The sequence below is a fragment of the Passer montanus genome, unplaced genomic scaffold, assembly GCF_014805655.1.
Source record: "Passer montanus isolate IOZ18808 unplaced genomic scaffold, ASM1480565v1 scaffold137, whole genome shotgun sequence".
Lineage (NCBI taxonomy): Eukaryota > Metazoa > Chordata > Aves > Passeriformes > Passeridae > Passer > Passer montanus.
The window spans coordinates 1,086,402-1,100,334 of NW_024360608.1; the positions used below are offsets into that span (position 1 = coordinate 1,086,402).

Below are 13,933 nucleotides of genomic sequence, written 5' to 3' on the forward strand. Positions count from 1 at the left end.
TTGTTTTCTTGCACACTCCGGAGGAAGTTGTAGACACGTGATCTGCAGTGCCTACAAGTGGCTGGGAGTAGTTTCATGCAGAGATTGTGTTACAGCCAGGGAAATAGAAAGTAACTGAAATCAGGGCATTTCTGATATGAAGAGTTCCTGTTATTGGCACCCCTTCCCCTTCCATTAGCCATTTCTTGGAACTGCACTCAAGCTGTTTGGGTCTTGTTTCTTTCTCAGAAGTCCCTGTAAAAGAGGATTTTTCCCTGTTGCTACCTGAAAATGTGGTACAAGACTCAGGCAGAGCATATTTCTCAGTGCTGGGTGAGTTAACAGCCTGACAGTAGAACCATGTGCTGTTTCTGACTCCTTGTGTTGACTTCCTACCTCACAGCTTTTTCTCTTGGTTTCTAGCACAACTCATTCTTGTCTTTAATCTCTTCTATCCTGAGCACTTTCCCTTCTTTTTGTGCTAATTCTTTTCCCTTTCTGCAAGCCTTTTTCCTGTCTTCTCACAATGCCCTAACCTTTCTCTCATTTCCCTTTTTTCTTTTTCTCTGATGTTCTGTGTTTTGCTCCAGGATCTTTATCAATCCAGATTATCTTTTGTTCTTCTCTGATATCTCCTGCATCTGTCATTAAGTAGCTTCCCCTGATTCTGATAGCGACCCCTAAATATTTTTAACACCTCTCTGGTATCTCCTGCTCTCAGGGGACATCATGGGCACTGCCATGCAGAACCTGCACCAGCTCCTCCAGATGCCCTTTGGCTGTGGAGAGCAGAACATGGTCCTCTTTGCACCCAACATCTACGTCCTGGACTATCTGAACAAAACAGGGCAGCTGAGTGAGGAGATCAAATCCAAGGCCACTGGATACTTAGTGAGCGGTGAGCTGGGACATGGATTTTGCTTCTGCTTTGGCTTTTTTCTAGATCCTGCCTGAGGCAGGTCTGTGAAATGCTGGCCAGATGTTGAATGAGGTCTTCTCTCATATACAGATGGTCTCTGCTGTATGCCTGAAGGGGCCCTTTGCTGCTTTTTTCTTTATTATTTCTTGTTGCTTAAGCATTACTGTACCTGATCATTGCAAGCACTTTTCTCATGGGGTGGCAATGGAGTGCAGAGTTGTCACTGCTGCAGTGACTCATTCATTGTCATTTATAGGTCTTGCCATCCTTTTGAAGAAAGGCAGGTGTTGCTCTTCCTTGTTTATGGAGGTGGGGATGTAGCAGCACTGCATATTGGTTAGGATAGGACTGACCTATGCCTCTCTCATTTGCTTTTGTTGATGGAGCTATTTTTCTATTCCCCCATCCCTCAGCAGACTCTTTCTTGCATCTGAATCTTGCCTTATCTTTCCACTGCAGGCTATCAGAGGCAGCTGAACTACAAGCACCAAGATGGCTCTTACAGTACCTTCGGACAACGTTATGGCCAACCAGGGAACACCTGGTGAGATTTCAGTGCCACCTATGCATCTTCAATATGCTCCTCTTTCTCACACACACGTTTATAATAAATACTGCCTGACAGTAAATAAGAAATACTGTTGTAGATCAGCAGGATTTCCAGAGCTGGTGTGATCCCTATGCTGCCTCCTTCTTAATAAATAGGCTACGTCAGCCAGCTTATGGCTGAAGTGCTTCCTCCCACCAGTGCCTCTGAGGACCATTATAGACAAAAAGGAAATAAACTGGGGAAGAAGGGAGCGGGGATTTAACACCCTGACTGAAGAAGGCTGAACAGTTGCAGTGGCAGCTCTTCTAGACTAGCATCTGCTGAGAAGTCTGCTGGAAAAGATGGTTCCATATGGAAACACAACTAGAAAGGTTAATAATCCAAGAGCAGTGCTGAATGTTTTTTTTCAAGTGTTTGTATGCTACTGAGCAAAGACAGGCTGGAGGAGCATGTGTGTTGCCATTTTGACTTATTGAAAAGTTTTGACTTGCTCCTGTATATCATTGTCATGTGTTTTCAATTTTAAGTAAGGATAATAATGGAAGACCTCATCACCCTCAGTTTGCTTTTAGTTTCTGAAATGGTAATTGGCTTTTGACAGCATGTTGGCTTCTTACCACATGCCTGCTTCTTTTCCATAACTGCTTGCAACAACTCTTAACAAAAACTCTTTTAACATGTTCTGCTTTACTTTAAAATTCTAGGGGAGTTCTGGGAAACCCATGAAGAATGGATTTACATTTTAAGAGTTCTACCAGCAGACCATGAGCTCGTGGGAATTTAATTATTCTTCCTTGTAATTTTGAGTACTTCTGTTATCCATATTTAGCTAATTGGCATGCAATTACCGATATTTTTCAAAGAGATTTTTTCCAAGACAAATCAACAATCCTTGTCCTTCAAACTGTAGCCTCAACACAAAGAGATCACAGGGTTTTTTGAACCAAAAATGAGAGACCAAAATAAAAGTGGAAAACAATTTTTTGAGGTGAGAATATAATATACATATGGTCTGACTGATTGGCCCACAGTTTCCCAGGCCCTTTTGCGTGTTTCCAGATAGATGAAGTGCACATGGGCCCTCTCAATTGAAATGGGCAACAGGCCTGCTCAGGCCCTTTTTTTTTCTCATGTTCAGGCTCACAGCCTTTGTCCTCAAGTCCTTTGCCCAGGCCCGGCATCACATCTTCATAGAGGAGAAGCACATCCAGGATGCTTTGCACTGGCTGTCCTACAAACAGAAGGAGAACGGCTGTTTCCAGAGTTCTGGGACACTCCTGAACAATGCCATGAAGGTAACAAGTCTGCCTGGTTGTTTCTTGTAATGCTAGAACTTGGCCATAAGTCAGATGGGGCCAGTTGAGCTTCTTGAGCACAGAAGGAGATGGGATATTCCCATGCCAATGGCAAAAGCTGGGAAGGGAGATACACACCATTCTGTATTTATTTGAGATACCTTCACGTCAGCTGTAAGAAGAAGGAGGCAAGCTAAAGGACTGCAATGCAGAGTAGTGCACTGCTCCTACTGGAGTGGGAGAAAAGACTGAAGATGTGAGGGGGGTGGGGTCAGCATCTACCTTTGTGTTTCCCTGCAGGGTGGAGTGGACAATGAGGCCATGCTGACAGCCTACATCACTATCGCCTTGCTGGAGATCCCGCTGCCCGTGACTGTATGTGACTGCATCCTCACTTGAGCCAGTTGTGCTGTGTCAGTCAACACAGTATTGACCAGAACTTGCAACAGATTGGAAAAATTACTTGGTTGTTGAGCCCTGTGATATAAGAACTGTCATATTTGCTATATCTGGGAGTCATGGTACCCTACTTGTTTCTAGACTTCCTTTGGGCAGTCCCCTCCTGAAAGTTCAGCAGGATTATGTCCTTTCAGTAAGGCAAAAGCCTTATTTCTCCCCACTCTCCTAATCACTGGATTCCTTTCCCCAGCACTCAGTGGTGCGGAATGCTCTGTTCTGCCTGGAAACAGCAGCAAATCAGAAAGAAAACCACGTGTACACCAAGGCCCTGCTGGCATACGCCTTTGCCCTGGCAGGGAACAAGGAGAAGCGGAAGGCATTGCTTGACTCACTTGAAAAGGAAGCTGTGAGAAAGGGTGAGTGTTCCTGGTGGGACGTGGCTTTCACCAGCCTTACACCTTCCCTTGGTGGATTGGTTTTTGCTGGTGGGGCAGTGGCTGCAGGCACTGGCCTCTGTGGGTAGGGAAAGGTGGAGGGAGAGGAAAGACTTGTGCAAAGGGATTGCTTTTCTGAGAAGTCCTCTCGGGGCCCAGTCCTTCTCTGCTCCAAGGGAGCTGACCAGGAAGCACCAGGCACCATCCCCTTGGTGCTGAGCCCCTGGGTGGCTCTGCTCCCATCTCTCCTCAGCACGCTCCTCTTGCCACGGCAGACACTGCTTAGCAAAGGCCTAGCAATGCCCAGGAACGGTACTTCCTTCCTTCCTTCCAGGGCACGAGCTCAACCCAGAACAAAGGTGACCTTGCAGCGCAGAAGGCATGTCAGTCAGGGAAGAGATGGGGGTGCTGAGAGAGAAAATGAGCATAGTGGGCATTTTGGAGTCTGCAGCATCAGTTCTGAGTTCTCAGGGGAAATCCTGTAATCCTTCCAAATTATTCTGTTTAAGTCAGACTGGACAGAGGGTTTGGCCAAGCAGTGGGTACTGGAAATGTGAAGGGAGTATCCCCCACAACTTTGGCCTTCTCCACCTGCAGGTGACTGTAAGCCCTGGTCACATTCTTTGGGCCATTTGGCCTCACAGAGTTTGTCACTGCCTGAGCCTGGCATCTCTACTCACAGAGGGAAGGAGTGGCATCCTCCTGAGGTCTCTGGTTCCCTGCAGGGCCCGAGTCCATAAATGTCACCGTGAATGTGGAGTCTAGGACAAAGTGGTGTCTAGGCCTGAGGCTCAGCAGTCTCATACTCATTGTCAATCTGCAAAATGTGTAAACCTGACCCTTTCCACTTCACCCTGCGTGACAGACACATCCCAGAGGCTCTATCCTCCCAGCTAGATCCAACAGCAGGTCAGGAAGTCCCTTGCAATATTTACAAGTAACAGCTGCTTTTTGTCTCTCTTGCTGCCCCCTGTGAAGATGGCTCTGTTCACTGGCAGCGGCCTGGGAAGGAGCCCGAGGCCGATCTCCCGTTCCATCGCTACCGAGCTCCCTCTGCAGAAGTGGAGATGACGGCCTACGTGCTCCTGGCTCACCTCACCTCGCAGCCAGCCCCTGCCCAGGAGGAGCTGGTGTTTGCCTCCCTTATTGCAAGGTGGATCAGCAGCCAGCAGAATCCCAATGGAGGCTTCTCCTCTACCCAGGTCAGCTGCTTCCCCCCAGCCACCTCACACATGAAGGCCAGAAGGTGGGACGTGTCAGAGAGCCAGGTGGGAGCACAGGAAGTTTTGTCAGGAAGGTGGGAACTGCAGCCCTGCAATAGATCCATGCAGTACCTGCCATGGCTGCCAAGTAAGTTCCTGAGAGGCTACGGACAAATATGTCAGGTAGTGTCCCTGGGAAGGGCAATATGCTGAAGCTGCTCTTTCCCTCTGTCTTTTCTTCTTAACACTGGAGAAAATGAGGATGGAGGGGAGGGTGCCAGCTGGCAGAAAGGGCAGGCTGTAGGGGGACGGGCTACAGGAGGAGAGGCTAATTGCATCCTCTGCTGGGACGCTGGGACTCGTCTCTTTCAGGACACAGTGGTGGCTCTCCAAGCCTTGTCCCTGTATGGAGCTGCCACCTATGCCAAGAGCGGAGCAGCTTCCAAGGTGGCCCTGCAATCTGGAGGGGACTTCCATCAAGACTTCCAAGTGGATCCCAGCAACCGGCTGCTGCTCCAGCGCGTGCCCCTTCCCCAGGTGCCAGGGGAGTACAGCGTGGAGGTGTCTGGTGAAGGATGTGTCTACCTGCAGGTGAGGGTGATGGGGACAGCTGGCATCCTGGAGGGGAGACCCTGGCCAGGCTTCAGAGGACAGAATCATAGGGTCATCTAGGTTGGAAAGCACTCTGAAATCATCAAGTCCTTCCACTGAGGTAGAGGAGAGTAAAGAACAGAGGAGAGGGGAGAGGTGGAAGGCTGTGGGTAAAGGGCAGAGGATAGAAAGAGCAGAGGAATGTGGCAGAGTGGGAGAGAAGGAGGGAAGGCTCTGCAGTGTGGAGGAGCTGTGAGAAGTGGGGAGGCTGGGTGTGAGAGGGTCCCCTCTCTGCCGCGTTGAGCGCACTCACACGCACTCACTGGAGCTGCTGGCTGTCCCCTAGACCAGCCTGAGGTACAACGTGCAGCCCACGCAGGAGGAGGTGCCCTTCATGCTCCACGTGCACACAGTCCCAGAGGTGTGTGAGGACTCCAAGGCTCACAAGGTCTTTGACATTGGCATAAATGTCAGGTGAGTCTGTGTTTCGGTCTGAGCTTTCCTCTTGAGCCCTGGGAGCTGGGGGAGGTCTGGTTATCTCTGGGCTGAGGCAGTCTGAGAGTGCAGCACATTCCTGAGAAGGGCGCAGGAGGCAGCTGGTCTGTGAGGAGAGGCTCTGGAGGAAGGACTTGTCCTGCTGTGTGGGCAGCCCAGGGCTGGGCTGGTGGGAGGCTGGGGAGATGACAAGGAGAACCTGGCACAGCTGGAGAAGAAGGTGCTGGACTGCCAGGACTTAGTGGGGTGCCAAGTGTTATGAAAAAGCTGGAAGCGTGCCCAGCTCTGAGTTGATGTGCACTGGATCTTTGTTGCTTGGTTCCTCAGTTACACAGGGGAGCGCAATGTCTCCAACATGGTGATTGTTGATGTGAAGATGCTGTCGGGATTTGTCCCCTTGAAGTCCTCAGTGAGGAAGGTAGGAGCTTGTTTTTCATACGAGCAACATTGAATCATGGAGTCATTAAGGTTGAAAAAGATCTCCATGTGCAACCTTCCACCAAATTGCACCATACTCACTTATTATCATATCACAAAATGATCTATGTAGTCTTTTTTTTAACTTTTCCAGGAATAGGGATTTCACCACTTTCCCACAACGTCCCTTCCAATGCTTTATCCCTCTTTCAGTGAAGCAATTTCTCCTAATATTCAACATGAATCTCCCCTGCCACCACTTGGGGACATTTCCTCTTGTTCTATTACTGTTTTCCTGGGAGGAGAGACTGTCCCTCGCCTCACTGCAACCTCTTTTCAGGGATTTGTAGAGAGCCATAAGGTTCCCTCAAGCCTCCTTTTCTTCAGACTAAACAATCTCAGTACCCTCAGCCACTCCTCATAAGACTTACATTCCAGTCCCTTTTCCAGGATCATTGTTTTTCTTTGGAGTTGCTCCAAGGTCTGAAGTGAGGGGTCCTAAACTGAGTGCAGAATTCAATGTGCAGCATCACCAGCGCTGAATACAAAGAGAAAACATCCACGTTCTTATATTCAAGACACCTTTCAAATGTCTGTAGCAAACAACACAGCTTCAGCTTGATTTTGTCACTGTCATTTGCACATTTGATGTGTACAGTATCTTCTTTTCATATATGACTTAAGGCCAGCACAAGGGGAGACGATGTGATCAGTCTAAGAAAAAACAAAATAAGTAATTTTTTTTTTAGACTGATGATGGGCACTTTTATTTTCACTGTGTCCCAACAGCTCTCCATAAGCATTGTCTGTGCACAGTACATTCAAAAATAGTGCTGTTTCCTTTTCCCTTTGCTTACTTAAAAACCATCTTATAACATTGTGACTCTTTAGGTAACTGTTTGAAATGCTGATTAGGTACATGAATTGGAAAATAAAGTGGTGCACAACTAGCAAGCCAGATGGAATGTATTTTTCATTTAATTGTTCCATCACTGTGTTTGATCCAGTGCTGAGGCTCTTCTGGAGCTAGGTTGTGTTTCTTCAGCCAGCCTGGTGAAGGGAGGGCTGAAGACCGTGATATTTGTGTGGCACACCCAGGAGGGAGCTCTGTGCTGCTGGCTTTGTTCCCTGAGTACTGCAGTATTTCATCCAGAGTACATCCCAACCACAGGGGTTGCAAGGGGCACAGGGAGACCTCCTTCAATGCAGTAACCTCTTGGTTTTCTTTCTTCAGCTGGAAGGCCACCCTGTTGTTGAGCGCACAGAGCTGAATACCAACCATGTTCTACTATACCTGGAAAAGGTGAGGATGGGGCACAAACACAGGCACTGAGAATTTTGGCTGCATAGAGCAAAAATCTGGGACTCAAAACTACCATGTCTCTGGTAAAAATGGGACTGAATAATTTACTGTCTTTTTCTGACTACAAACTTCAAGTTTTTAGACTTAATGCTACTTCTCTCAGCCCTCAGCAGGCATTCCCTCAACCCCATGCACAGATTTCCCAGCAGCAGAGCCCTTCAGAGGGTGGGGAATGGTCCCAATGTTTGCTTCTGCCCCTCAGCCAGCCGTACAACTCTGTGTCCCCCCAGAGCACTGGTGGCTGGGGAGAGTGTGGGAGCCTGGGATCAGAGCAGAGGCACAGGGGAGCCCCTGCAGGGCAGAGCCCCCTGAGCCTCCACTGCTTCCCTTCCCCAGGTGGGCAGGGAGACCCTGAGCTTCTCCTTCACGGTGGAGCGGGACATCCCCGTGCGGGGCCTGAAGCCAGCCCAGGTGAAGGTCTATGACTACTACGAGACGGGTGAGTGCTGCTAGCGCCCGTGGGAGCGAGGCTGGGCAGGGGGACACAGGGAGGGCCATGGGAGCTGTGGGGACCCGCAGCTGTCCCAGCCTGGCACTGCCACCCCAGCCCTGCCCTCAGCTCTGGGAGTGCTCAGGGACTGGGGCAGAGCCATGGATGCTGGGGGTCCCAGCATGTTCATGGCCCTGCAGTGTGGCTGTGCCTGTGCTTCCAGGCAGACCTGCTGCTCCTTGTGCCTCTGCTGTCCTGGCTGCCCTGCCGGGTGGCAGTGACAGAGCTCTTTGTGCCCACCTCGGCCCTGTGTGCTGGGAGGAGGTGTCTGAGCACCCCTTGGCTACGCTGCCAAGGAGACCTGCTGGAGCTTCCTGTGTGGGTGGCTCTGCCTTACTGCCACTGCCCCCAGACAGGGCTGGGACTGAGGCTGCCTCCACCCCAACTGGGATCTCTGGAGAAACTGGAGATGGGGGCACCAGCCTGCTCTGGGAGCCTAGGAAAAGCATGTCTGTGGCATGCATCCCTCTGCCAGCAGTGCCAGGGGTCATGGCAGCTCACTCTCCCTTCCCTTCTGTTTTCCAGATGAGTTTGCCACACAGGAATACAGTGCTCCCTGCACCACAGGTACGGTACTGCTTCCTTCACGGCTCTCTTCATCTTCTTCATTATATTTTTGGTCTCTTCCTATTTGGATGACATTGGCACAACTTACAGACACAGTTCTTTGCATGTAAAACAAAGAGCATGGGAGTTACAGAGATGGCAAGTTTGCCTTTGGTTGCTACTGTCCGGAGGAACAGCTGCTTCCTGCTCAGGTTCCTGCTGCCCCAGGGCCTCTCAGGACAAAGCTCTGCCTCATAACCCTGGGCAGGCAGCCCTCAGTATCCACTTGGAGGCTGAGCTGTCAGGACAGAATACTGTCATCTTTGGGGGATTCTCTGCAATGCAAGGCTTAGGAGCCCAGGTAATTTAGGAACTTCTGTAAAAAGCTCTAGCCAAGGTTATTTCTCCCCTCCTATATGGAGTCTTCCAATATGAAGACTGGCAGGTCTTGCTTCCCATGAATTGCCCAGTTTCAGGTGTTTGGAATATGGAGGCTTCTGGAAAGCAGAGTTCCTGGGAAATGGTTTTTCACAGGACCTGACTATGACACCTGAGTACAGATTTGGATAAAGTGATTTGGACTTGGACAGGGCAAAACCTTTGCCTTCTGCTGTTGGAAAATGGCGGCATTTATCTCCTTTAGTGTTTCTAACTGAAAAAGCAGAAGAGTCTGAACTCCCACACTTCTATTCCATAGTGCTTGTTAATCTGAGCTGTGTCCATAGGTACAGCTGTTTTCTGCTGATTCTGGACCTACAGTCTCCCTTCATGGAAAAACGTGCATAAGTCCAAACATTGAGTGCACAGTAAAACATTCCCTAAAGGTGTTTTAGTGTGGTCTGGTTGTCCAGTGTGAGACTCATGGGGAGACCTTAGATTTTAGGCTACTTTTCCCCAGTTCTGTTAGCAGGCAGACATTTTATCTTCCTTGGAAAGGGGGATGGGAAATTGCTACTCAAGAGGCTCATACACTAGTCTAAATGTACAGAGGTGGCCTGTAGTGACTAGAAGGCAGATCTCAGTTGCCAAGCTTCCTTCCCTGTCCTGTATAGCAGAGCAATAGGGTGCAGTAGATTTCTTCCAGTCTTTGCAGAGAAATAAACAGAACGTGTCTCAGTGCTACACTGACCAGCTTTTCCTCTTTGCACTGTGCTCCTGTGCACATCTCAGTTGTGACAAATGCCTCTGCTTATCTCTCCCAGTGGGCCAGGGAGAATTTCAGCCCTCTCTCAGCCTCACACTGCCTTGAAGGTGACACAAGTAATGAGTGCTGTGGATGACCCTCCACCCTGGTAAAACAGCAGCTCTCTCTCCTGTACTGTGCTTCACACACAACCTGGCTTCCACATCCACATCTTGCTCCCTCTGTCTCTCAACCTTAGAAAGCAGATAGACATATCCCTCTGACTCCTGTTCCCTCCCCTCTTCTTTCATCCTTGCAGAGGAAGCAGACCAGGGAAATAATTGAAGAGCACTCCCAGATGCTGGAACCTGCCTGCCTCACCACCACCACCACCACAGCATGATATTAATAATGCCTGCATGGAATGGAAAGTGAACTTTACAAATACTCACCAATGATTTTTGAACAATTTGTTCGTGATTCTGATTTTTCCTGCTCATCTTTCTCTCACAGCTTTAATCTCCCTGGCTTCTTAGGTTAAAGAGTAACCCATCTAACAATGCCTGTGTGCAGGGAAGTAAGGCTAACAAGTGAGGGGGAAAAAAAGAGGACAGAATTATCTAAGTGGGGATCAGCCTCTCTAATGTATCTGTCTCTGTGTTATGATCTCTGAACTTATCATCTGAATGCAGTCTAATCAATGGAGAAGGACAGGTAGTTCTTGGGAACAATTTTTCTCCCCTGGCTTACGAACCATATCCTCCACTGAACTGGTCTCTTCGGAGGCCTATCCATGTCTCCCACCATTAGGCAGCCTGGAAGATCAGCTAATGTTACATGAAATTCAGCCTCTGTTATCTTCCCTGTAGACACCCCTCCTGGGATTGTTTCTTGTTTGTAGAAGAGTGGGAGGAGACAGAGTCTGCACTCCTCAATGATTAGAGAGTGCCAGGGGGGCAGGAGGAATGCGTGCCTGCATTATGCCTTCGGCTGCTGCCTTACAATGGCTTGTTCCATCTTGTGGAAGTTTCCATTGTCTCATGTCTGCTACTTCTGGCAGATTCCCAAGGAGAACCTAATGGCATTTGCCACTAACCTACCTGCCTAAACCTAGTTTAAATGGTACATTCATTTAAATCACATAGCTCCTTTGATGAAACTGTTTATAGGCCTCTTAGACACCCCCAAGAATGATCCCCCTTTCTTCGTTTTGTCTCATGAATTTGTGGTTTTAACTTGTGAATGCAAAAAAATCTTATGTGCCTGTTTATTCTCATGAAATGCTTACTGATAGGTATCATGGCATGTTGTGCATCCAAAGTATGAACAGTTGGCTGTTTCATCCAATTTTTGGTTTAGTGTACCTGCACAAACAGTGTCATTGAGAACAAATAAAATTCTTCATCTATTTTGCTAGATATCAATATTATGTCACTTTGTCTTCTGTTGTGTTTGGTGTTTACACACTCAAGGCCATTTGACATCTCATATTCAGAGGAGACTGTGGAATGAACCAGCTTCAGTGACAGCTGAGCAAAATTTGTAATACAGCTAAATTGCATTTTGTTTTGAATTATAAATAATATAGCCATCTATTTTTTTCTACCATAAGGCAATTTCTTTTCTAGAGAAAGGAGGGTCTGTATCTGTGAAATAAGCTACAAGAGGGACTCCTAAAGGCACCTCTGTACATAGAAACTTGTAAGTAAAACACACATGGTGCCATATGACCTCTTGAACTGAGGCTGACTGCCTCTTCATCCATGTGAGACATCTAGACCAGAGAAAATATAATCATTTGGAAAATGTGCATGAAAAATGTTTAGCCCAAATTATGAGATGTGAATCCAGATCCTCCCCATTGAAATCTGATGAAGCATTGTATGTCTACTTGTGAAGGAGAAAAAAAAAGTTTTAAAAATTACTCAGACAACCCAGAGGAGATGTATGGACCTCCACTGAGGGAAAGATTATAAAGTTCTTATGAAAAATGCAAGGGGTTTTTGCTCATAAAGTGGTTCTTGGTTGAATTTTTGCCTAAGATTGGCAAAATGAGTGCCATCATGTGTCACATACAGGAGAACCAGGTGATCAGACCCAGCTAGCAGAGGTTTGGGAAAGGCAGGTCCTGCTTGACCAGTCTGATCTCTTTCCACAACAAGGTGACCCACTCAATGGATAAGGGAAAGGCCATGGATGTAGGTTACCCAGACTTCAGTAAAGCCTTTGACACAATTTCCCACACCATTCTCCTGGAGAATCTGGCTGCTCATGGCTCAGACAGGTGCACTGTTTGCTGGGTAAAAAACTGGATAGCCAGGTCCAGGGAGAGGTGGTGAATGGAGCTACATCCAGCTGGTCACCAGTGGGGTCCCCAGGGATCAGTGTTGGGGCCACTCCTGCTTAATTATCAACCTGAGGGGATCAAGTGCACCCTCAGTAAGTTTAAGGGAAACACCAAGCTGGGTGGGAGTGTGGATCTGCTGGAGGGCAGGAGGGCTGTGCAGCTGGATCCATGGGTCAAGGCCAGTGGTGTGAGGCCAAGTGCTGGGGCCTACACTTGGGTCACAACAACCCCATGCAACCGTACATGGTTTAGAAGAGGACTGAGCAATGCTGGGTTAATGGTAGGACTTGACCTTAAAGTCTTCTTCAACCTAAAAATTTATATGAATTACACATTTAAGGTCCCAGTCCCTCTCTGATTTCACTTTAGCTGTTTAGAAAAGAGCAGGACCTGCTAGAATGGGAAAGTCCACAGGTCTTCACTTCTATCTGGGCTGCTACAGAAGATCAGATTGGACAGGTTCACAGTGTCCTTGCACCTCCCAGCAGTGATTTCACAGTGCAGTCAAAGGCAATATGTGATTAGAGGTTTATCTCCAAGGATGACCTTGCAGAAAACACCCTCTGTAAAGACAGAGTGACAAACCTCCAGTGCATAATGGATGAGCTATTATGTTCTCACTCCTTAAACAACTGGCAAGTATGGAGAAAAATCTCCCAGCTGCTAAAAGCTGTCTGCCTTCTGGTATTCCTGAGGCATTCCCAAACTCCACCTTGCCATGGATGGCTCTGGATTGAAATCTCAGGCCATGACATGGATAGGAAGAGAGACAAGCATAACAGTAACAGAAAACAAGGCCAGACACATCTAATGAGAATCAAGAATTAATTTATTTACAGTGTTGCTTCCTTTTTGCTTTTGAGGTGTCTTCCTCTAACTTTTCAATACCACTCCCTTAACAAGATCTTCTAGGAGCAGAAACACGAGCTGATACAGCAAAGCTCCAACAAGATGCATTCTTCAGGAATTTCCTTGTTCTGCCTCAACTGGAGATGGGAAAAGGACAAGTGAGATAAATATTCTGGTGAGTGGTATCTAGAGCCCTGGATATCTCTGTGTTCTGGTGGCTATGTGAGTTCAAGCCTGTTAAACTATGAGAAACTGCTTCACCTAAAAATGCACACTTGCAGACAGAGAACAGAATGGAAATGACTGGACACATTCAAAATATCTATGCTACAGAGAGGAAAGGCAGGTTCATCCTGAAGATACATGAGCTATCCAAGCACACATTCTCTCTCAGCAACTGCATTTCCTATGGGAAAGCAAATTAACCCGGGGAAGAATTTGAAAGGTTCTCATTAAAGAGATGTGAATAACATCAACATTTCACCTAGGTATTTGGGAGACAATTCCTCAGTACCTTTCAGTGTCTGCAGCATAGCAGATGTGGCCCTAAAGAGGGCAAAGACACAAAAGGCTGAGTGTGATGTTCCATCCCAAGGGAGACCTGAATCTTATTTGCATAAAGTGACACTAACACAGAGGAAAAGACAATTGCCACTGTACAAAGGCAGAAACACTGAGATTGCTGTATGCAGGGAAGGAAAATGAAAGCTGTATCTGATCTTACAGAGGAAGTTGAATGGCAGCATTGCATTTGATCTCTGTACTGACATGGGGACTGCAGAAGGCACAGTGAGGAAAATGCTCAGAGTAGACACAGGCCAAGAAAACACAAGGTCTGCAAAGACTAAAGTTCAAGACAACTTGGAACAGTCCCTGCTGAAGCATCTCAGTTGTTCATGTACACCTACCTGTGGTGCAGGGAGCACTGTATTCC

At 47.8% G+C, this 13,933-nt stretch overlaps 1 protein-coding gene across 1 annotated transcript in view; it reads left to right on the forward strand.

Moving 5' to 3' along the window:
- The window catches only part of A2M (alpha-2-macroglobulin), a 30,216-nt gene extending 20,068 nt beyond the window's left edge, over window positions 1-10,148 (forward strand). The window contains exons 23-36 of the mRNA XM_039699647.1: window positions 229-312; window positions 701-877; window positions 1,358-1,442; window positions 2,587-2,743; window positions 3,044-3,118; window positions 3,393-3,558; window positions 4,555-4,778; window positions 5,151-5,369; window positions 5,716-5,843; window positions 6,192-6,282; window positions 7,516-7,584; window positions 7,981-8,083; window positions 8,660-8,701; window positions 10,123-10,148. Of these exons, the coding sequence (XP_039555581.1) occupies window positions 229-312; window positions 701-877; window positions 1,358-1,442; window positions 2,587-2,743; window positions 3,044-3,118; window positions 3,393-3,558; window positions 4,555-4,778; window positions 5,151-5,369; window positions 5,716-5,843; window positions 6,192-6,282; window positions 7,516-7,584; window positions 7,981-8,083; window positions 8,660-8,701; window positions 10,123-10,148 (1,646 nt within the window). The remainder of the gene's footprint in view (window positions 1-228; window positions 313-700; window positions 878-1,357; window positions 1,443-2,586; window positions 2,744-3,043; window positions 3,119-3,392; window positions 3,559-4,554; window positions 4,779-5,150; window positions 5,370-5,715; window positions 5,844-6,191; window positions 6,283-7,515; window positions 7,585-7,980; window positions 8,084-8,659; window positions 8,702-10,122) is intronic.
- Window positions 10,149-13,933: the final 3,785 nt, after the last annotated feature.